Source organism: Colossoma macropomum, unplaced genomic scaffold (genome assembly GCF_904425465.1).
Source record: "Colossoma macropomum unplaced genomic scaffold, Colossoma_macropomum, whole genome shotgun sequence".
Taxonomy (NCBI): Eukaryota; Metazoa; Chordata; class Actinopteri; order Characiformes; family Serrasalmidae; genus Colossoma; species Colossoma macropomum.
Window position 1 is genome coordinate 24,352,799 of NW_023494798.1, and position 25,016 is coordinate 24,377,814.

At 38.3% G+C, this 25,016-nt stretch overlaps 1 protein-coding gene across 1 annotated transcript in view; it reads right to left on the bottom strand.

The window, feature by feature from the left end:
* The window catches only part of syt9a (synaptotagmin IXa), a 36,371-nt gene extending 16,010 nt beyond the window's left edge, over window positions 1-20,361 (bottom strand). Inside the window, exons 1-3 of the mRNA XM_036585613.1 lie at window positions 20,134-20,361; window positions 3,900-4,353; window positions 1,666-2,218 (exon numbers count right to left, since the gene is read on the bottom strand). Coding sequence (XP_036441506.1) covers window positions 1,666-2,218; window positions 3,900-4,353; window positions 20,134-20,281 — 1,155 coding nt within the window. The 5' untranslated portion in view covers window positions 20,282-20,361. The remainder of the gene's footprint in view (window positions 1-1,665; window positions 2,219-3,899; window positions 4,354-20,133) is intronic.
* Window positions 20,362-25,016: the final 4,655 nt, after the last annotated feature.

The following is a 25,016-nucleotide window of genomic DNA, read 5'->3' on the forward strand; positions in this document are numbered from 1 at the left end:
ATTAAAAATGAAATGAAACATGGGCATTTTCTGGCCCACAGATTTGTTGAGATTTTTAATATGGCCCTTTTAGTGGTTGAGTTTGACACCCCCACACTAAATACTGAAATATTTTTAAGATATCAAATTTAGTTGTTGCGAACATTTTCTGTTTTTTGCTGATGCTGAAAATTTGTCTGACTTTTGCACAATACTCTAGGTAGGTGAGAAAATAAGCTGACTGATTGGTATACAGACTAGTATGCTGTATGCATGGTATGCATACTAGTGCACTGTATCCGATGGAATAAAGACATTCCTAGCCAAACAACAGTTTAGCGCAAAAGTGTTTTAAAGGCAGCCCTTACATCTACATGCATGGTTTAATCTTGACCAGAAAATAAGCATCAGACACCCCTCTTTACTGGAACTAACATGGCTTTGTTCATCTCAGAGTAAAAGACATGCAATTTCTTGCTGCTGACATTCAATAAAATGATTTTGACCACTCAAAATCACTGATGAAAATTTCCTTGACATATTGAACCATGCCCTATTGTAAAAGCAGTTTCTACATCTTAAATCAATGGCTCAGTACATTATTTTTGAAGAACATGGCCAAGGAAGAAGAGATTTAGTCAATCAACTAGTTAAAATCATTCCCTCATTTTCTACTCCCTGTGCCTTTATAGAGCTGTGGGAAAACAGAGCAAAGAAACAAAAGATATTTTGAACCCTATTTTATTTTACTGTGCTTCACAGTTCACTTTTACCCAGGCTAGCTTTTAGCATTCAACTCGCTATGCAAGCATGAGCTGAATTTTAAAGGAAAGGACTTTTCAGGAGAGCCAGCACCCTTGGGCATCATCATACATAATCATTTTCCATTTAGTATTTGCACTTATCCATTGTCTGCACATTACAGTTTGCAGAGTCGTGTGGTTATTATGTAGTGAGTAATATGGGAAATAAAACCAATTCTGATGATGCTGCAAAGTGCTATTTTAGTCAAAGATAAACATCTGCCATGAAATGGTTCTTCAGATGGATGGATGGATGGATGGATGGATGGATGGATAGGTAGATAGATAGCGTGTAACGATAAAGTAACCCTTTTTTGGTGCCATATAGAACGCTTTTCAAAAAGATTCTATATAGAACTATATACACACGTTCTCCATCAATCTGAAGAACCATTTTACCATGCAAAGAACAAGCAAGCACGCAAAGGGTTAATGGTTCTATATAGAACCATTTTCTTCACTAAAGAACCCTTGAAGAACCATCTTTTTTAAGTGTGTAGGAGAGAACTCTGAGAACTTGGGCCGTTCTGGGCAGCCTCTGCTTGAGCTGGGTATCCAAACCCATTCTTTGATGAACAGAGGTAGGTCTGAGAGAGGATGGAGGAACATGGAGGAGATGGGGTGGTGTTTGTCATGGAAAATGGAAGGTAGCGATGGAAATTCATAGAACTTTGGAAGGAGGAGGAGCTTCAGACATGATCATGCTCAAAAACTTTAGCATTTTGTTACTCCGTTAAATGTTTTCCAAGGACCAGATGTTGAAAAAGCATTTAAGAACCTATATTTTCAAGTGTGTGAATCTGTAATTTGCTTATTCTCTCACATGGCAGAATAAGAGTTGAAAAATGTGATGAGAATGTGATGCTGTTAGTGGAGGACTCACCGAGGACACGTATTGAATATCTCGGCACAGCTTGGTCTCCCGGGGAAAGTCTACCAGGTCCAGGAAGTTGTCCACCACCACTTGTCCAATGATGTCGTGACGTGAAAAACGGTCAAAATCATAAACAGTGAAGTGGAGCTTTCGTGAGGGAAGTTCAGCATATGCCACAGGGAAGAGGAAGACCTCGTCAAACACAGGGTTCAGAGTCTTGCGGTGCACCTTGGTCTGGTGCTTGGTCTTGCGGTCGGGCAGTAGATAGATTTTAACGTAGGGGTCTGAGGTGCCGGAAAAGTCCTTGGCTGGAAGGTCTTGGGCACGATGGATCTTGACAATGAGCTGCTCCAGATCGCAGTCATATTTGAGGATGAAATGGAGACGACCACACATGCCACTTCGGCCACTTCGGTTCTCCTCACCGTCCAGAGAGCGCTGCTTGTACAACTCTGGTTTAAGCCTGCCAAGACTCATTCCTGTCAGAGAGTCTTGCCTCTGGAACTGAGCTACCATGAAGTCAGGATTGGACTGGTTCATCTGACGCCGGATAGAACTTTGTCTATGACAAAAGACACAAAGGAGAAGATTTATTGACCTTCTACAGGATGAACTGCAGGAGAATCATATACGTTCTCCCAGAGAGATTCTCCTGGCTGCATCTTAAAAAGAACTGAAGAATGCATCTTCTTGGCCTGCTTCTGTGTACTTCATACAACATAAAAAATAAATATTCTGCCAGCTATCCGTCACTTTAAGAACAAGTCCAGGCACTTTTCCAAGGAACAAACCCTACATCAAATAGACTGGAAAGAAGGTTGGCTGCATAGAAAGATGAACTGATGAATAGATCTTTTTGGCATGCATGAGTGTACTGGAACAAGCTTAAAATATGCCTAAACATATCGTTGCTGTTGGCCATTTTTTACACCATTCGATAGCACCAGCTGTCCTTTACATTGCGTGAAAATTTCATGATGAATGGACCAATAGAAATGATCCATAAGCCTGGAATAAAATCTTGTAACATCAATGTACAATAATGTACATTAGTACATGTAAAGATTTTCAATTCTTCTTTAAAGTTGCCTTTTTGGTGTTCTGTTCTAACAGCAATGGCGATGATACATACAAACATTACAAAGGTCTGTAGTAATGTGTGTGTGATACAGCACATATTATCATACTTAGAAAATCATTAACAGTGAACAAATGCAATTGTCATTACAAGATAATATTCATTATATGTTAATAAGTGCAATAAATGGCCATTCTACCATTAATATATATTCATATTTGTCTTCAGAAAACTTACACTTAAAATTTTGCCTGTATACTGTGTTAAGCACACTTCTGCTGTAACAATACATTCAGCACCAGGAAATTTTATCATATTTTATCTAATCTTAATTTGTCAGTCATATCAAATCTTCCTTTTCTACACCACTTGAAAATGTCACATTTTGTGAGCATCTAATGGTAATCAGACTAATAGAAATGGCCCATTACATGACAATTACATATTCTAACAGCTGTTGATCACATTTCCTTTTATCCAATACTATTAGCAAAGATGGTTCTATATAGTGCAAAAAGAGCTGTTTTCCATAACAATGGGGGAGACCTTTTTGCTGCTATATAGAGCCATTTTTAAAAGGTACTTTAAAGAACCACTTATAACATTTGGCTGGAAGGTCTTGGGCATCATAGAGATAAATGATTTAACCATGCAAAATAAAATATGAAATAGGTTTGGGAGAAGGACCATGCCCAAAACATATCCGAAACGTTTCCCTTGACAAAAACTTTGCATCCCACCACCACCCTGTCTCCTCCCATTTTTCCATGATTGCTCGCTCACTGAGGGACAGGGGAGTCTGGCTTCCTCAAACTTAACAAGCCATCCCAGAATTCCAGCCCACATTTCTCATCCTCTGTACCCAGCTCAGTTTTGGGTGTGGTCTAAACATGCAAAGAACCAAATGCTTTACCCTTTAAAAAGGTTCTTCAAAGGTTCTTTAGTAGTGGCAATGGTTATGTATAGATAATGATAAATCACAAACTACTTTAATGCTTAGCATTAGTTTTTCAATTGTCATGATTCTATATATAACCTCTACTAAAGAACCTCTGAAGACCCCTTTTTAAAGGGTAAAGGAACCTGTATCTCTGTATTCACTTAGGCTTCACTGCTGATTCCTCTGCTCTCTCTCATCTGCCCCACAGCATCTAACCTCACTGACCGGACACAGGTGGAAGACGGATCAGTGATCTGTCTCTGTATGCGGCTGTTGCCATAGACACCGTTCTCCCGGGCCTTGGACTCCGCCTCTAGGGGAATGTCAGGTGAAGTGTGGCTGATCTTCAGGGCTGCCTCAGGCACCGGGACGGGTGGGGGAGACCCGGGTGGAGGCGGAGAGACTGGTGTAGGAGGCACCGTCGTCTCCTTAACCACAGAACCTCGCGGCTGGTTCCGGCGGTCGAGAGTTGCATCCACTTCTGTGTAAATGGGCTGCGGCTGAAGGGGCGGGGGAGGTGGGTGAGGGTGAGGGTCTGGCTGGCTCTCTTTGGTGCCAGGAGAGAGGCCTCGCTCTCGCCATGGAATCCAGCATAGCTTCCACGAGACAAAGAGAGAGACGCCGAACAAGGCCAGGCCACAGGCGGTCACCACCAACGACAGCAGGCTCACTGATACATCTGCAGACAGAGAGAGTGAAGGTAGGTGTGAGGTTGATGAAGAGAGGATATTGAGACAATAAATGACCAAATGGTGCAGTAAATAGAAAAATAAGCTTTAATAATTAAAATAAAGATGTAATAATGTCTCACGCAGCTCACTGAAACATACAGAAATTCTGTCAAAAGTGCATATTCTAGAATTTCAATTAAAAAAAAAATCTTTTTGAGTCACGCCTGTATTATTTTATTCACTCTCTTTGTGACTGTAAAACTCACAGTGAAAGCTGGTCAGGCTAAAGTAGAGCCTCCACATTGTGGAATTAGCTGTTATGCAGTGTAACAAGTAAGTCTCCTAAAGTAAACTATGTAAATTCAATGTGGTCAAAAATAAATTTGACAAATCTGACATTTTTTAATCGTACTTGTTTTGATGCATATATTATATAGCATTTCAAGCATCTGTTTCCACAAGAGTGCAAATATTACAACCTGTGGAGTTATTGTAACAGACAGAGGGACTAGCTGTAACATTTTTAAAAAGTATAAATTGAATAAATCAGTGCAAAACAATCAAGTCAGTATAATTCTAAGGTATTTGATAATCACTCTTCAAACTGTATATATATATATATATATATATATTATATATATATATAGGTGGAGAGTATATAAAGGTGGCATAACCATTTATAAAGTTTGAAGTGGAAATTACTTTTTTACATGGGTGATGTAGTTGCTGCAAAATGTTTTTCTTTCAATAAATGAAATGATCATTTACAAAACTGTGTTTCCTCATGTTCTCCTTGTCTCATATTACATTTTGTATGAAAGTGTGATAAATATGCAGAAATAAAGGAAATCACGGGCGGGGGACGCTTTTCACAGCATTATAGACAGACAGACAGACAGATGCACAGATGTGCCTGACTGTTTAAACAGTTAATAGCTCTAAATGTCTGCTCTTGGGTTGAGTCCTGGGGTTCGCCTGTGAAGACTGCATTTGTCGTCAAAAAGGATAAACCAACATGAAAAACCAAACTGCTGCCTATGGGAGAAAAGCTAGTCATTTTAAAGCTGAGAAAAGAGGGAAAATCAATCAGAGCCATTGTGCAAGCATTGGACATAGCCAATACAACAATTTGGAATGTCCTGAAATCAAGAAAATAACCACTGGTGTACTAACAACGAGATATTGAACAGGTCAGCCAAAGAAAATAACTGATGATGAAAGCTGTGAAGACAAACCCAAGGACAGCAGCCAGTGACAGCACCTGACACAGTGCAATGGTGAATGTATCATAATCCACTGTTCAAAGAAGACTTCAAGACCAAAAATACAGAGGCCATACCAAAAGATGCAAACCATGTACCAGCAGTAGGAATTTAAAGGATAGTTTAGAATTCGCTAAGAAATACAGAGATAAACCTCAACATTTCTGAAAGAGTTTTATGGACTGATGAGGCCAAGATCAGCCTCTAGTAAAGTGATGGAAAGGCCAAAGTGTAGAGAAAGAAATAACCTGCTTATGATCCAAAACATATAAGCTTATTGGTCAAGCATGGTGGAGGTAGTATCATGGCTTGGGCTCGTATGGCTGTTTCTGGACTCGCCTCACTAATCTTTATTGATGATGTAACTCATGGTGGTAGCAGCAGAATTAATTCAGAAGTCTACAGAAACATTATGTCAATGCCAATTTACAGAGAAATGCATTCAATCTAATCAAGAGGAACTTCATCAAGCAGCAAGAACATGACACAAAACACACCACCAACACAACAAAGAACTTCATCAGAGGAAAAAGTGGAAGGTTTTAGACCATCCAAGTCAATCCAGACTTTAATCCAACTGAGCATGCATTTCACCCCCTGAAGAAGAGACTGAAGGGACAAACTCTACAGAAAACAAACAATGGAAAGAAGCTGCAGTAAAAGCCTAGAAAAGAATCACAAAAAGAGAATGCAACAGAATACCGCAGCTTCTTTCCAGTTTGGCAATGTCACTGGATCACCAGCTTGATGCAATCAAAGCAAGCAAGGGATATGCAACCAAATATTAATAATTATTTACTTTAATATACTTTAAGACTATCTGTTCCTACACTTTTGCTCACCTAAAAATCGGGTGGTCTGCCACCAAAAGTGACATGTTCTAAGTTGTTAGTCAGTGGGCCCAAGGTTTTATTACACACTTCTATAACCTAAGAATAGCTCAGCCAGTTTGCACTGAAGTCCCTGTAGTTACTGAATAACAAACCTTAGTATGTAATAGATCTGGGGATAACACATCTAGTTGTGGATATCAGGAAATAAAAGCTGAAATTCTGATCTCATATTCATTATTTGATCTCAAACCCAAATGTCAATGTATAGCAAAAACAAAAGAGTCGGCCTTGCCATTCCAGTACTTTCAAAGGAGACTATATTTGATGAAAAATCAAAAGTGCAAATTCAAACCTATCGATAGAGAATGTAAATCAAATGTGAATGTAATGCATTCTGTATGTATGCAATTATGATTAAACAGTATAGCAAAACAACAATAACTCCACACTTATAAGGGAAAGTGCACATCTTACAAATTACACGATTAGGAGAGTTAGCCTCTCTAAAAATTAAAGGATAACATCTAATTCAGAAAAAGAAGTGCCCTCCATTATTTATTAATTAGTCATGACATTATTTCCAAATTTATACATTTATTTATTATTTATTTAAGTCTACACTGATATACATCTCTAAAGCTACAGCACTGGAAAGGCAAACCAAAGCCAAAAGCTTTCTTTTTCCCTCAGCCACCTTCAGAAAAGTGGATCTTATTAGTATGAGTACATCATCACTCTCTAGTTCGCCTGGTGTGTGCCTACAGGGCTTTTTTCAGTTGGTGCCATTTGAAAGCATGGGTGCTGTCACTGCACTGATGGGTCTTAACCAGCAGTGACTCTAATGAAATCTCTATGCCTTAATTGAAAGCAAGAGCTTCAGTTAATTAGGTCCGAGTCACACAACACAATTCTCTTTTCCTTAACTTTAAAGAAATGGTGACATGTTTAATTAAGATTAGCAAAATTGGTTTAATTGTGCACTATGGCTTATCATGCCCTGGATCGTAATGATGTGCCTTATTGTACTCTTTGCAAGACAAAATTAAAGTTGAGGAACATCATATGTTAGAAACCAGAAAGCTGCTCAAACTTGAACGTAGTCCCCAAATGGATTATTACATTATTTGCAGACAGAGAAGAGCTAAACTAATGTAAAATTAGGAAGTAATCAAAGACTCCAATGATTTTAATGATGCACCGATTTTTATATGTCTTCTTTCTTGGTGCTTCTTATTACCGCATTTTTATATGTACACAGACATCCAAGAAAAACATTCAGTTTTCTGTGTTTGCAGAAACATTTAATAGCACCAAATCAAAGGTTAGGAAGTTTTCACATGAAAGAAAGTCCTACATTTTAAAGCATGTGCATGAATAATCGAGCCCTTTAACACACACACCCAGTCCCACAGTCACGGAGGGAGTGCTGAGGAGATGCGAGAAGTCACGACAAGCGCTGTGAATAATCTCTCTCTCCGTCACCTCCAACATGCCTTACAAAAAGAAACTCTGAGACGTAGGCAAATACACCAACATAATGAGATGATGTTAGAAGCATTTACAGCCTTAAAGCTCCCTAAAATCCAGTTATGTTTCTCCTAGTTTAACTTTTTTTACTCTTTTCTTTGTGAATTTTAGGGAATAGTTTATATGAAATAAAGAAAAAAATACATGTCTGTAAATTTTAGTTCATCTTTATTCAATGTAGTCATCATACCTGTCATATTTAAACTGTGCAAGCATTGTAGTAATACTCTCATTGTTAAGTTTCGTTGGAAACAAAAGAGTTAAATTCTTGAAACTCTCACCAGAAAATGATCCAATTAGTTTTTCTCCATTGTATCTAGGTAGATACAGCCAACCTAGTTCTCTCATTAGTTAGGAGCTGAAGGCCTAAAGTGTCAGATTACCCACCAACATAATTAAGAAGGGACATTGGAATCAAACAATCATGTTTTGATTTACAAATGCTTTCTGGAAGTCCTAGATATGTCACTTACTGTGAATTAGAGTGGTCATCTAATCAGGTTTCAGTCAGTTGTTAGTGACGGAACATAGTGGCAGTAGCTCTGTGCCAGTGCTCAATACTGAAAAAGTCACTATATAACTGTTACAAAGTAAAATATATATGTTAATATCAGTTACAAGCAAAAATATATGGATTGTCTTTTATAAGCTTCAAATGTTTGCGTTTAATCTAAAATGGACAAAAAATGTTTATGTAAATCACTGTTAGCTTATCGCTAACATACTACTAGAATACCATAGGAGTGCTAGCAGAAATTGGCATCATCCTAGAGGTGGATTTTGACATTTATTGCCCGAACTAAAGACCTAGCTCTGATAGTTACAATTTCACCACTGGTTTTAGGACTGCTTAACATGGTCATTATAAATAAACTGGACCAGAATGTCATATGAGCATGAATGACATAACAATAAGAAAATGTGGAATATGACAATGTATGTTGGTGTCATTTTGACAGGCAGTTCAGACTAGCAAATTTTGGTGCAGTTTTAATTGCTCAGCTACAGATTTCTGTAGACTAGCCTTGATGCTTTCAGCACCATCCCCCGACCCCCCCACCCCCTCATTCATTATCAATTTACTGAAGGCAGAGCTGCTCTACAAACATCTAAACATTATGCAGGGCATAAACCAGTTGAATTTCCTTTCTGAATTCCACTAAACCAGCAGGTTGGCCATTTTGCCACACAGCTTGCGGTATTAGATATTCTGTTAGAATCCACAGCATTATGGACATAGCCACCCAGGGGCTTCATTAACCAAGGATGTGTGTCTGTGTGTGTGTGTGTGTGTGTGTGTGTGTGTGTGTGTGTCTTCAAACTTCAAATAATTGCTCACATTAGACAGTATAAAGGCACATACTGAGCTTCTATTATTTATATGTGTATATGTGTGTACATAACGTACACATCAACTGACCACTTCATTAAACCAACTTCTTGTTTCTACACTCATTGTCTATTTTATCAGCTCCACTCACCATATAGGTGCACTTTGTAGTTCTACAACTGCAGACTGCAGTAAATCTGTTTCTCTGCATACTTTGTTAGCCCCCCTTTCACCCTGTTCTTCAATGGTCAAGACCCCCACAGGACCACCACACAGCAGGTATTTGGGTGGTGGATCATTCTCAGCACTACAGTGACACTTTCAGCTCATCGGCTAATTAGTGAGGACATCAACTGAATTCAGAGTGTTAGACGAGGGTAAATGCTAATCTCTGCAGCGCTTTCACGTGGAAGTTCCCCAGTTTGACATGTACGCTGTAGTCCTTCATCAGTGGTTACAGGACACTTCCCACAAGACACTGTTGGCTGGATATTTTTGGTTGGTGGACTATTCTCAGTCCAGCAGTGACACCGAGTTGTTTAAAAACACCAGCAGCACCGCTGTGTCTGATCCACTGAGACCAACGCAACACACACTAACACACCACCACATCAGTGCTAACAAAGTATGCAGAGAAACAGATGGCCTACGGTCTGTAGTTGTAGAACCACAAAGTGCATCTATATGGTAAGGTGGTTTTAATAATGTAGCCGGTTGCAGTAGATCCATTTATTTATGTATGTGTTTATGTATGTATGTATGTATGTATGTATTACCTGGATATCCAGATGGACTAACTCTATATTTCTCTATCTTCTTATTCAGCAATTCAAACATAAAATTGTTTAAACAAAATACACCAAGAATAATGCTTATCATTTTAATATTTCATGATTTATATGTCAATATTAAAACACAAAATAAATAAAAGTAACAGGAATATAAATATCATATATATTCAGTATAGAGATTCAGTTTTGCTGCCAATAACAATGGCATTTTATCTTTCCAATGTGTCACTAAAATTCTTAGTCTGATCTGTATGTCCCTGCATAAACTTTGCAAATACCTAATTAGGGAGAAAAAGGAAGGTCTATTAATAACTGTTATGGCATAAGTCAACAATCATAGCACACTAAGGAAGTCTTTAAAACAATTCAAGGACAGGTTAGCGCTTCTTTCTTTTACTGACTATAACTAAAGTTCTATTTTGTGTTTAATCAGGGTTGTAACCTGCAACTGAGATATGTTTCCCCTCCAACCCCACCAAATTTGCACCAGTGGAAGAAAAATAAACACAAAGACCTTAAGAAACACACAGAAGTGTTTCCTTGCCAAGTGAATAACATAGAATCTCATTGACAGTTGCAAAACACAATGAAACTACTGGTTTAATTTTGAAACTGACTAAGTGATAAAGGTAATTAGTGTCTGTGCAGAGGTTAGTATCTCAGGTGCAGATGAGGCAGCTTCCCACACCTACCTTCTACATACATTTACTGGCAATTTTATTTAGAAATACCAACCGTATGGGTGCACTTTGTGGATTACAATGACTGATTATAGCCCCTCTGTTGCAGCACATCTTTGTCAGCCAGCCTCTATCACCCTGCACACTCCTAGCAGTGGAACACACACTACTATGTCAGTGTCACTGCTGTGCTGAGAAAGATCCACCACCCGAATAATATCTGCTCAGTGGAGGTCCTAGAGTGGTCCATTTCTGTTGATGGATAGGGTGGGTGAGGTGGGGGGGTTATAAATTGTGGTGCAACAGATGGGCTACGGTCTGTAGTTGACCATTTGCAAAATTCTGAGTTTGCAAAAGTCCCACCTCCCTTAATTACTATCAGACTTTCAGCTCAGGCCACCTGGTAGCATCTGTAGCACAGGCTAAAACATTTAATAGCACAAATGGAGATACAGAAGCACAAAGAAGAGAACCTCAGAAAAAAAAAAAAAATGTTATTCAAGAATAAAACGGTTCTAAAAAATATGACTACGTAGTTGTACCCAAAGTTTAGGTGCCCCAGTCAAATTTAACTAAGACAACAATGCCTCTACAGAGAACACACTTCTGCACATTTCATGCACAATTGCTGTTTATTTGTTGAATTTAACATATTGTAAAAAAACAAACCTAAAATGCAGGCTGCGCAAACCACAGTTTAAAGCACAACATAAGGATTCTGGAAACAATATCAAGATTAATGAAACCAAGGAAATACTTTCAGCAGCAGGTTTTCATATCTACTAAGCTAACACTGGAGCTGAGGAAACTCATTTAAACGTTTTCTGTAACATTATTTATCATTAGATATCATATTAAAATGAGTGTTAGCAGATACAAGTTTAGTTTACCTTAGAGGCTGTTAATAATTCTGACAGTGTGATCTTTAGTTCAAACCTAGTTAAATCCAAAAGAGCACCATCCTGCAGATGATTAGTACAACATGTGTCTGAATTGCAAACACCTTTTCACATTTCACTAATTTTCTGCCAGTACCATTCACTGCAGGTTGGCTTTAAGTTTTTCCTTTGTTTGATGAAGGAAGTAGCACTTAGAGATGGCTCTGACTGGCTGAGAGGCAAGTCAATTATTATTTTGCAAATGGTCGATTGGGCATCTACAAAGTGCACCTACATGGTAGGCATTTTTGATAAAATGCCCAGTGAGTGTAGGACAAGGTAAGTATTTTTTGATAAACTCTCAAGTCAGCATAGAGGTAAGGTGTTGTAAATTATTTATTTATGTGTTTGTTTGTAGAACCCTCCAACTTTGTTTACTTTCTACTGCATGCGGAATAAGCATATCATCGCTGTCCAATGAAAACCATCTCCATTTTTGTTGATTTTTAGTTTTTTACATTATTTCAACACACCAGCTGTCCTTTACATTGTGTAAAAATTTCATGATGAATGGACCAATAGAAATGCTCTAAAATCACTTGGAACAAAATCTCTTTACATCGACTTACATTGAAATGTAAGAGAGTGTTTTGCCTTCTCCTGTACGGTTAATATTTTGGAGAAACTTGTTTTAAATTGGACAGCGATGATATGGACCATTTCACTGCTGTCCAAAGAACCCAAGCATCTCCAATATGGTTTTTACAGGATAAGGCAAAAATGTTTACTTTTAAAGCAACTTAAAGTAATGAGATTTTGGTAAAAATCATTTTTGACTGTTTCTGTTTGTCCATTCATCATTCTACATCATTCACAAGTGCTGTGCTCAAAGACAGAGACAATTTGCAGTTAAAAGTAAAAAATAAGAATAAAATGTTAGACATCTCATATCTTTTCTTATAATATAGTTCACATAGTTTCATATAGTTTTTGTACTATCTAGTACAATAAATCTGTGTAGACTTTTTGTCTTGAGCTTGTCATTGTGTCAAACACCTTAAACCCTTTGCACCACTGGATAAAGTAGAGCTCATCCACTTAACAACAAGGAGCTGTCCAAACACATAACCAAGACTTAGTTCTATCTCTCATCTAACACACTTCCCCTATTGTCCACATGTTCCTGACCTCTTTAATGAGGTGCACCAGGAACGAAGCTAAACTCTGCAGGATACTGCACTTTTTTCATTATATGAGTTAGTAAAGGAATGTTTTAGTCAGAGTAAAGAGTCTTCTGTTTGCATTGTGTCTTACTTTAGAATGCTACAATCAAGGCTGCAGCGACAGCACAGCAGAAGGTCAAGAACATTACAGTCTCCAGCTGTCTGGCATTTTTGATGTGATTATGCTGGTGTGCAATGAACGTTTTAAACCAGTCACACATTTATGCATTGCTCTGTTTCAGTCTTATCTGAGCAAGACGCAATAATTCCTTAGATGTTCTTTTTACCACTGTTGTGTGTAAGTGGGTTTTTACCACATATCGTAAGTGATTCATCACTTAGCGCTGTCTCCTCTAGACTGCAGAGAATGCTGTTGAAAGCTTAAAGGGCTTTATTGTAATTGATTTTCCATTTTTTTAGGAATGCATACTTCTAAATTAAGATATGCACTTGCATAGGGTATAGAATGGACAAAATTGCTTTATAATTTTAAGATACTGCTAACACATTCCAGCAGCATTTTTCAAGACTTATTTCAGTCGTATGGTGTAAAAAACATATTTATGGCTTTTAACTGATTTAGACTTTAGACTAAATCTTTTTGTTTTGAGTGACCCTCTACCTTAATTATGTTTATTGTATTAAAACAAATTATTGAACATTCCATTTTGTCACTATTAAAACAATCATAACACTACCAAAACTTCAGCAAATGTTTCAATAGTGACAATTTTAGCTCATTTTGAGCAGAACTCATAACGAGTACATGAACCACAGCTTTGAACAGTTGTCCATACATAGAATCAGAGTAGTTTTCATTAATACACAAAGAAGTTTACTTAATGGCAGAAAATAGGTTTCAGCAGTGACAAGTCTTAAAGTTACACATTGATTTTAAGACTTTGGGACATTTGGAAACACTTTGTGTTTGACGAGCGCCATCACAGATTAACAACAGATTCACAAAAACCTGTATGCAAAAGGTGCCATAGAACTTTTCAGACAAAAGGAGGAAACACTTCCAACTGAGCGAGGCACCTCGAAGACAGATATCCAGATTCATTCAAAGATTTTAAGGTGAGTTTTAATTTACATTAACCTTACATTAACTACATACAAAGTGTTGTGCTTGTTATCCTTATCCTGAAATATACATTATCAATATTTTTCTTTGAGACAGGTGGCATTGCTGTGTAGCCAACTACATTCCATACAATGCTTGCTATAGCTAAATGCCAAAGGCTACCACGTTCTAGCTAACAATGTTAGCATAGCTTGTAGTAGCAGGCTACTGTCCTTACTGTTTAGTCTATATTATCTGTAATCAAAATATAACTAATATTAATATAATTATATTAGCATTAAAGATAACTTTGAATTGCTACATTGCTTACATTGTGTATGCAGACTTTTCTGTTTTCTTAGAGTCATTTAGCTGTACCTGGTCACTGAAATCTCATAATTCTCCTTTCACAGTATCAGCCAGAGAAGGATGTCAACCAGGACACACAGGAGCAAAGTCAGCAAACACATACACAGCCAACCATATCAGAAGCTTTTCAGAGGCACAGAAAATAGGTTTTTAATAAAGATGTGTATGTTGGAGTACATGGGTTTATTGTTTTGTTTTTATTTTTTTACCGTGGTATCAAGAATCATGGAATTTCACTGGTATTGGTATTGACTACTAAATTTCTACTATCATGACATACCTAAACTGTACTGTTCAAAAGTAATAGACAGCCACGATTATTTAAGCATTTAAGCATAAGCCTGTAGATATCTTTAAAAAAATATCTTTAAGAATTTAAAATCATACATAAAATTATATGTGTCAAAACATTTGGTGGTATATGTTAGCAGCTAATTTGATTTTTCCAGTAAAATCACTATATAACATTAGAATAAATACAAATAACATAAATATGGTAAAATGTAAGCATTTCTGATTTTTTGAGTTTCTGATTTCACTTCAGCCATGGCATAGATTTGTTCAATTTCATTAGCAGCACATCTGATTAAATTTAATGAAGGACTGATTAGACTAAGTAGATGATTGGTAGGAGCTGTAAACACTAGGATTCCTTAAGAATAGCTTTAGAAATGTGTGTATCTATCTATCTACCTATATATATATATATATATATATATATAAACTATTTTGGAAATGGAGTTGTATGTATATATATATATATATATATATATATATATATATATATATATATATATATATATATATATATACACACACATACACACACACAAACTCACACACACACAACTCCATTTCAAAACCAGTTGGGACGCTGTGCAAAATCTAAATAAAAACAAAATACAATGATGTGCAAACCCTATATTTAATTGAAAATAGTACAAAGACAACATATCAAATGTCGAAACCGAGAAGTTTTACTGTTTTTTGAAAAATATATGCCCATTTTGAATTGGATGCCAACAACACGTTCCAAAAAAGTTGGTACAGAGGCTGGTAAAGTTGTGTAATGCTAAAAAAACACCTGGTGGTTGATTGGCAACAGGTCAGTAACATGATTGGGTACAAAAAACATATTTCAAAAGTAAAGATGAGGAGGGGTTCACCACACTGTGAAAGACTGCACAGGCAAATAGTGCAACAATTCAAGAATAACATTTCTCAACATAAAATAGAAAAGAACTTTTGCTTTTCATCATCTACAGTACATAATATCATTAAAAGATTCAGAGAATCTGGAGAAATCTCTGTATGCAAGGGACAAGGCCAAAAAACAGTATTTGCTGGCCATAAGCTTTGGGCCCTCAGATGGCACTACATTAAAAACAGACATGATTCTGCAGTGGAAATCACTGCATGGGCTCAGAAACACTTCTGAAAACCACTGTCTGTGAAAACAGTTCGTCACTGCATCCACAAATCTCCACATCACTTTCAAAACTACAGCAATTGGTCTCCTCAGTTCCCAAACACTTACAGAGTGTTGTTAAAAAAAGAGGTGATGAAACACAGTGGTAAACATGCCCCCGTCCAAACTTTTTTTGGAACGTGTTGTTGGCATCAAATTCGAAATGGGCATATATTTTTCAAAAAACAATAACATTTCATAGTTTCAACATCTGATATGTTGTCTTCGAAGTATTTTGCTTTAAAAATATGGTTTGGTTCACATGATTTGCATATCATTGCATTCTATTTTTATTTAGATTCTGCACAGCGTCACAAATTTTTTGGAAACGGGGTTGTGTAATATATATATATATATATATATATATATATATATATATATATATATATATATATATAGATATATAGATAATATAGATATAGATATATAGATATAGATATGCAACATATGTATTATACCACTGTGTGACTGACACATATTATCTATCTCAAAAAATCCTATAATGCTTCATGTTATATCAAAAGTTGGCACAAAAAATATCTTTGCGTGGACTCCAGAAAGCACAATGTCTGTTACCATGGCACTAACATAAATGTACTAATTTAAACTCTTGAGCTGGTGGGAAATTATTGCTTTGCTCTTTGCTCAGCCTTTATTACACTGATTATTTAATTGCAGTGTGCACTGCCACAGTGTTCCATAGTGAGCTCTCCAACAGAGGTGGGTCCGTCTGTTTTGACTAAAGGCCAGTCATACTATTTCCTTCTGCTGGCAATCACATTTGCGTCCAGCTGCATGAATCTTTAATTTCTGTACAGCTCTGTACAGCTCTGTACTGCTCTCTATCTCTCTCTTTCTCTCTCTCTTTCTCTCTCTCTCTACTATTGTTACTGTCAGAATCAAACATTGTATCTCTGAAATAATAAACGTAGTAATTCTTTTTCATGCAAGTTAATGTGGCAAGATTTTTTTTTTTTTACTATTTCTGTCCAAAATGTTCACACAATGTAAATGGCAGTTGGTGTCATTGTGACGTTTGTAACACATCATTGCTTGCTAACATTTTACCTGCAGAGTGAAGCCATGTTCAACCTGTCAATACATCCAGCAGTCTAAGAGGTATGTCTGCGTATGCGTGGCTGTATATAGATGCCAAATACATCTACACAATTGTGCAGATGCCAAATTACTACAGCTACTCAGAATTCCTTAGACATGCACTCGCAAAACCTCCATCTGTGAGTCACAATGATCTTAGCAATGCCAATTTATTACTATTCTCCACCTCTCACTGCTGTGATGATGTGGAATCCACTCTAAAAGAGATGACACGCCTCAGCTGTGAGTCTTTATTAAAGCAAGGCTCTGAGACTCCTCAGGAGAAAATAGTCCATTGTGTTTCATTGAACTGACACTGCCAGCCATGAACAGCTGTCAATACAACTTGGGTGTGTATGAGGGAGAGAGAGAGAGAGAGAGAGAGAGAGAGAGAGAGAGAGAGAGAGAGACAGAGAGAGAGAATAAGTTTGAGAGAGATACGGACAGAAGATACACAGAGAAATGGGAGATAGATATAGAGACAAAGAAGAAAAAGTAAAAGAGGTGAGAGAGAAAAAGAGAGGCAGAGAGACAGAGGCATGAGAAATAGAAAAGGAAAGAAATATAGAAAGAAAGAAGCACAAAAGCACAGGAGAGAGTGAGCAAGAGACAGACAGAGAGATAGAGAGAGAGAGACAGACGGAGACGTGAGATAAAAAAATAAACAAAGGAAAGGATTGTGAGAGAAAGAGATGAAAGAGAGAGATGTGAGAAAGAAAGAGAAATGCAGTGTGTAAGAAAGATTGAGAGTATGGGATAGAGATAAAAGAAACAGAAAAGAGATGAGAGAGAAACAGAGATGTAAGGGAGAGAAAAAAGAAAATGAGATGAGAGACAGTGTGTCAGAGTTATGAAAGAGAGTGAAAGAAAGAAAGAAAGAAAGAAAGAAAGAAAGAAAGAAAGAAAGAAAGATGATGTAGGGAGAAAGAGATTGAAACAGAGTGAGAGACAGATAGAGACTAAGAAAGGGAGAGATGTGAGAGAGAAATATAAAAGAAAAGGCAAGAGGCAAGACAGACAGAGAGATTGAGACAGGTAGAGAGATAAAGAAAGAAAAGAATTGTAAGAGAAAAATGAAAGAGAGACAAAGATGTGTGAGAGAAAAAAAGAAAAAAGAGGTGTGAGAGAGATAGGTGAGAGAAAGAGAGAGAGAAGTGAGAGAGAGAGAGAGAGAGAGAGAAAGGCAGACAGAGAGAAAGAATACACACTGCATAGATGGAATTGAGACATACAAGGAATGATGGATGAAATTTTCAGCACTGGTGTCAAAAAACGAAAAAAGAGTGACAGCTAGTTTTTTCCCAAGTCCTGATTGACCACACTTTGAGTACAGAAAGCCTGAACATCATCACATGTTCTCTGTCCTGTTACCATTCAGGAGGAGTAAGGCTGCCTGTTAAAGCTGCAGTTGTACAATGTGCCGTTCGTGGGTGGTAGAAATTTCTGCTTCTGCTTTTCTGCGCAACTGTCTCTCTCTTAAAAGAGCCGGCTCTGGACCGCTGTGCAGGACTGTGCTCCACTGTGCATGACTGGCTTTTGAGACTGAATCGTGAACACCATCCAGCCAATAATTGTAGGGTGCACTGACATCCAATCATGTGACACCCAGTGCTTGTCTTAGGATTTTGATTGATAGGCAACATGTTAATATTCTCATCTCCCGCCGCGTTTGTGCTGTAAGACCACTCTCCTAAAATACTGCTCTTTGAGGACTCGATAAAGCAAATGCATGTGATCTCATGCCGACATTAAATGGGTCATGTAGTCTTCAGGGAGAGAGACTGAGAGAGAGGGAGAGAGAGAGAGAGAGAGAGAGAGAGAGAGAGAGAGAGAGAGAGAGAGGGAGAGAGAGAGAACACAGAAAACTTGACACAGATTGTCTGCTTTAATTGCAATATAATTGCTGTCTCCTCTTGCAATATATGTGTAATCTCCTGTTGCCTCAGCTGTAGGATAAGGAGTAGGATGTCACCTGGAGGTGAGCTACACTCTTAAAAATTAAGGTTCCTGATTGGTTCTTCTTGGCTTGGATGAATGGTTCTACCCCCCTAAAAAAGATGGTTATCCAAGGGTTTCTTTAGTAAAGAAAATGGTTTCATATAGAGCCATGAACACTCAAAGAACCATTAGCATGATTAAATGGTTCTTTGCATTGTGAAAGCGTTCTTTAGATTCATAGAAAAAATGCTGTATATGGTTCTATGCAGAACCTTCTATTGTTACAAGTTTGACATTTTTACAATAGAAGAACCCTTTTAGGTGCTACAAGAGACCTTTTCAAAAAGGTTCTATATAGATCCATATTCAACACATTCTCCATCAATCTGAAGAACGCTTTCACAATGCAAAGAACGATTTAAAGCGTTCTTCAGATTGACGGAGAATGTGTTGTATATGGTTCTATATAGAACCTTTTTGAAAGGGTTCTCCTATTTTTACAAGCTTGACATCGTTACAACAGAAGAACCTTTTTGGGTGCTACAAGAACTTCTATATAGAACAATATACAACACATCCTCCATGGATCCTTTTTAAAAAAGGTTCTACATAGAACCATGCACAACATGTTCTCCACAGAATCTTTTTCAACAAGGTTCTATATAGAACTATATACACAACACTTTTTCCATCTGCACGATGCAAAGAACCATTTAATCATGCAGTATTCTTTGAGTGTTCATGGTTCTATATAGAACCATTGAAGAACCATCTTTTTTTAAGACTGTAGGTTTATACGACTAAGTTTTCTAAGACTTCTACATCAAAAAAAAAAACAAACAAATAAGAAACTTCTTCACATCTCATTTGCATAGCCAAGAATAGCTCTTCTCTCTCACTGCTCCATGTAGCTATTTTGGGCACTTTTTTTTGAGTGTAGCTCTTGCAGAAGTGTGTCCACTATGAACAGGTAGTATCCACCATTCTGAGCTAGTGAAAGTAATGGTACGTGTGTAAATGTGTAAGGCGGCCTCAGCATTGCTATTTTCTCCACTGCAGTGCCAAGTGGGTGGGTGGCAGATTTTCACCTCCACTGACAATCAGCGGAGCTGACCAATGGATAGAGCTCACTATTGGGCAGCATTGTGCTACAGGTAGTCTGCATGTGCATGCTTTACTACTTAAAACACAAAACGGCGTTCCGTTCTGAGAGCAACAAGTCACTGTTTAGCAAAAAGACAAGCGGAATCGATCAGCTGATGATGTTTAAGGCACTAAAAGCATCATGAAAAGACATGAAAAGCCAGGACTCCAGCTGCGCCTCTTACCTGACTCTGAATACCGCGGTCTGGCAAGATCTCGGAAATAGTATATGAAATCCAAACAGTTCTCGTTCTGCACTTCCCCCTTAGAACAGAGATCCGTCAAGAGCTCCAGTGCTTTTTGGCAAATCCCGGCCTCTTTGTCGACAGGCATTGCCCACCAGCATGCTTGTGAATGGAGGCGCTCCTCGGCAGCACCGCACCACCACTCCTCCTCCTCCTTCTCCTCCTCCTCCTCCTTTTCTTCCTCCTCTTCTTCCTCCTCGCGCCGCAGTCCGCCCTGCTATCACCAGCCTCGGTTCAGCGCGAGCATCGCCGGCTTCTCAGTTCTCCACCTGCTCCCACTTCAAGCTTCCAAGTTTCTCGCGATACAGCAAAACCCTGTTTCAGTGCATCCCGTTGCGCGCTCGGGCTCTGGCTCGGAAGCGGCGTGTGCGCGTGCGTGTACGTGTGTGAAAAAGTGCGCGAGGCGCGGTTGAGTTGAAGCTGCCACCGGTTGAGTCCTGGCGCGCGCGCGCAGAGCACAGCCTGGTGCTGAAACGAGCGCGTGCACGTGTGGGTTCAGAGCGCTTTCAAAGCGGGGCTGAAACAGAGGGGGACAGCGCGCGCACGCACACGCAGCCCGCGCTTCGGAGCGCTGTCCGCTCGCACCGTGGTGCTGAAAGATGCGAGTGCACGCGAAAGCAAGCCCCTTACTTCAAACAGCGCTGTCCATTCTCGCTACAAACGCGCGCGACGAGAGTAAGCCTGTTCTCGCCCGTCCGCGAGACTGAACATGCACGCGTGCACCAAGAGGCGAAAGCAGCCTCGACCATTTGGTGCAGAGTGAGAGAGGGGAGAGAGGTTGAGGGGACTGATAATGATCACTAATGAAAGGGCAATTCCACCGAAATTTTCAAAAATTCTTCATAGTTTAATGGTTGAGATTTAAACAGTGTCATTCAGAGTGGTGTGATGTGAAATGGTTAATTTGTAGAGAAGCTTACTAACTCATTTCTTCACAGTGGTGGTGATAGGAACCAGGGGTCCCGATGTCTACACTGCAAATATAGCCCTTTTATTCATTTATCCAAAAACCACCAGTGAATCTACACTTGTCTTGTGAGCTTTTATATGTAATGTTGATGATAGTAAATAATGAAAAAATAAACGTTAATTTGGGGACTATTTTGTCTTAGAACACACTTCATGTATCCCTCCACCATTAATGGATTAAAATAAATTGATTAAAATACATTTTAGGCCAGAGTTTTATCACAAAACAATCATAAAACAATGTCTCAAGCATCAATCAGTGTATTCATAACAATTTATTGTAAAAACGTTCTGTAAAGGAGCTTTTAGAGGCATTAAACTCTTCAGATGTCTGGTTCCTATCACCAGTGCTGTGGACAATTCTGACTCAGTAAGTTTCTCTAGAACAAAGCATTTCATGCCAGACCACTCTGAATTACTTTGCTGATATGTCAGTCATTCAATTATGCAGAGATTTTGAAAAATCAATGGAGTTCCCCTTTAAGTCAGGGTCTCAGAGGGGAATCAAATAGAAAAAAAAAAAACAGCTGACTTCGAGCTAAACGCATGTTCCATCACTGTCATGCATTTTACATGAAGTGACGACAAAAACTGAGGAAGGGCAGCTGCAGCCAATGATCTAATGGAAATCTGCTCCATCTGTGTGACCTGCCACAAGCCTTTCACTTTTCTTTACTAAATTAATCAAAGGACAGATGTGGCTATAATCGTATGATATCAGTGCATTAATAATGTATCCACTGAATTATCCACTTTGTAAGTAGGACTGTTAATCTTGTAGAAAAAGACCTTAAAAGGTATTATTCCAGGGTCAATATCCTCCTGAGACCCAGGAATATAAAACATTCTGAATTCTTTTTTATTTCACTGTTCATTCATCATTTAAGTGTTTGGAGTAACAAAACTATTTGCAACTGTTAAAAACACTTTTTATGTGTTTATAATAGTATGTCTCCTCTAGAGAACATTGGGACTTGATACACATAAAAGCAGTTAATTGAATCACCTGGATTCTGTATTAATTACTCAGAAAAACAAAGTTTCTATTTTTTTTTTGTGATGGAGTTGAATTTCAATCACGTTTGTCTTAAACTAATAGCACAGTTCTAGTCATCAATACAGAACTTATTGTAAACATTTACAATCCAGTCTGGAAAAAGAATTTTAACTGTCATGTTTAGTAACTGGTTGAATCTTTTCTGTAGCTGCCACAAGACCTGGAATTCCTCTTTGCAAAACTACTTCAATTTACTGATATTTCTGTGATTGAAAGAACAGATATCTTCAAGTGATGGTAGATCATCTCAGTTGGTTTAGGGTCTGGATGTGATCATTCCACAACATGAGTGTACTTCTGTTTACACTTACTACTCCTGTGTTTCAGGTCATTGTCATTTCAGGTCAGGTCTGTTGAACTTAATACAATTTGTAATTTTTTGGTCCTTTGATGACAGCAAATGTTTCTGGCCCTGAGCCAGCAAAGCAGCCCCAAACCATGACGCTCCCTCCACCATGCTTCACTGTTCTGATGAGATGGAAAATACAAGTACTGAGTCCTGGTGTCCTTTACAGACTTTAAGTCTTAAATAATTCAGAATGAAACTTTTAAAAGCTTACCTGTCTTTCATCCAAAAAATATCAGTTTTACACATGCAGGGCAACTATGTTGTAGAACCAGAAAATACAAGTTCACAAGGTCCCACAACCAAACATGTAGCCCATGATCTACTATTACAATGGTTTTACACAATAAAAGTTTCATGCAACTAGTTGCAGGCTGTGAGCTGCGTGCAACATTATGTCAACTTGACAGTTACATAAGGTAATTCAGAAACAGCCAAAGCTGCATGCAGTACATTCAATTACTCCATTAGTTAGCCAAGTCAGCAGCTCATATTTTTTGATACACCACATTATTCTCCCTATCGAGTCTTATTTTCAACATTTTATCATATTTTCATCATCTTCATATGTTTGTTCCAGCCATCATTGCTGTTCTTTTTATTCTACATCTATGTATTGGTCTTTTGTCTATCCATCTAGAATTCTTTACTTTGTATTTGGGTTCTTTTATTTGTTTTGTGCATGTTAAGGCTGTTTAAGTTATTGTTAATGTTTAACTAGACATTAGGGTTATAGCCTACTTGATGTACTTTAAACACAATTTAATCAAGGATTACATCTCAGTCTCCTCTTCTTTAATAATTTTCTTTGGGTCCCAAATGAATCTGAGCTCTGTGAAAAATGAGGGGGCATCATTTCTCAAAAAGGAGAAAATGAATCTGGCTACATAAATCATGGTAACAGTGGGCTAAAGAAGAATAAACCTTTGCACAAGCAGCCAGTGTTACCATTAGCTGGTTTGTTAGCATAGCTGGTTGCAGAAACATTAGCTCTGAGAAACTGATGTTTGCTGTCATGACTCTAGAAACTGACAACATGAGAAACTACCAACTTTGAGGCAGTCATGAGGAGAGGAATCTCCACCCAGCAAACCATCTTTTCTTTATTTTCTTGTTCCCTGATCTGTTGAAATCAATGGTTTGAAAGTATGTTCTTAGCATGATCACATGATACATCACTGGAGCTTTGATTGGCTGTTTCATGAAATTTGTTTTATGAAGTTGAGATGCTTGCAACTGTTGCAGCTGAGTTTCAAATGAGTTGCAGAGTGCTTTACATTATGCAACTTCAGTGCAATTCAGTTTAATTTAGGTTTCAAGCAATTAAAGTTGCATGAAAGCTTCACCATGTAAAGCCAGGCTTAAAGAGATATAAGCAACCTTTATGATAGCATGGATAGTCTGGAACAGCTAGTTTTGTACAGCTACAAAACTGAAGTCTCCAGAGGACAAAAAGGAATGAATGAGTCTCTGAGAGATACAGAAGTGGCCAGTCTATTGCAAGCACACCACGCTATACCAATAAGAGTTCTCAGGCATGACTCCTAGTGCTACATTCACCTACCTCTGTAATAGGATTAAACTGTAAGTTGCATCTGCAAAATGCAAAAGTGAATTTGAATTTACTTCATTTGAATGACCCTGAAGCCTACTTTAACTAGGCTTACCTTTTTTAGACTGTAGTGGATTTTCAGCTCAGTGCTTGGTGCTGTATTGTCCAGGTAGGGACACAGTGTTCTCAGAGAGGGAAAAAAAGGAGCACACAAACATACACACACACACACACACACACACACACACACACACACACACACACACACACAGTCTTACACAATAGTGTCTGAAATATCTGTCAAATACATTTTACAAACATTTAATCTCCAATTTCATTTTCGCCCTCAGTGACGTGTGCATAGCGGAAAACCAGCGCGCTCCCAACTTTTCTGACCTATTGCATTTGACAAGTCATTGCAGTGTGAAAGTGAAAGTTCTCTGCGTGCTTTTTCTCCCCCTGAGTCAGGGATGGTGGCACTGCGACAGTGAAGAGGGCGCTTGGTGAGAACAGAAGCAGACAGGCCTTGAATGTTGGCAGTAATGAAGATGCATGTACTCTTATCAGCAAGCCCCGCAGTCCCTGACACCTGTTTCTTTCTCTGAGGAGAACGTGTTGCCTCTGATATGGAGGTCATCTTTGCCTGGTAAACACCTCGTTAAAAAGAAAAGCAACCAACAAAAAAGCCCAAAGAAAAAGAAAGCAGAAATTATAGATAGTCGACAATCTGCAGCACAAGCAACAGGCAGAGTTTTGGCACTAGACATACTCATGAATGACTGATTTGTGAGATTTCTCACCACTGGCCTTGTGCTGTAGAAAGCCTGCCTCATAAATCATCAGATAACCTTTGACCACCAGTGTAGCAGAGGTGTATACAAAGTACTGCAAGACAGCAA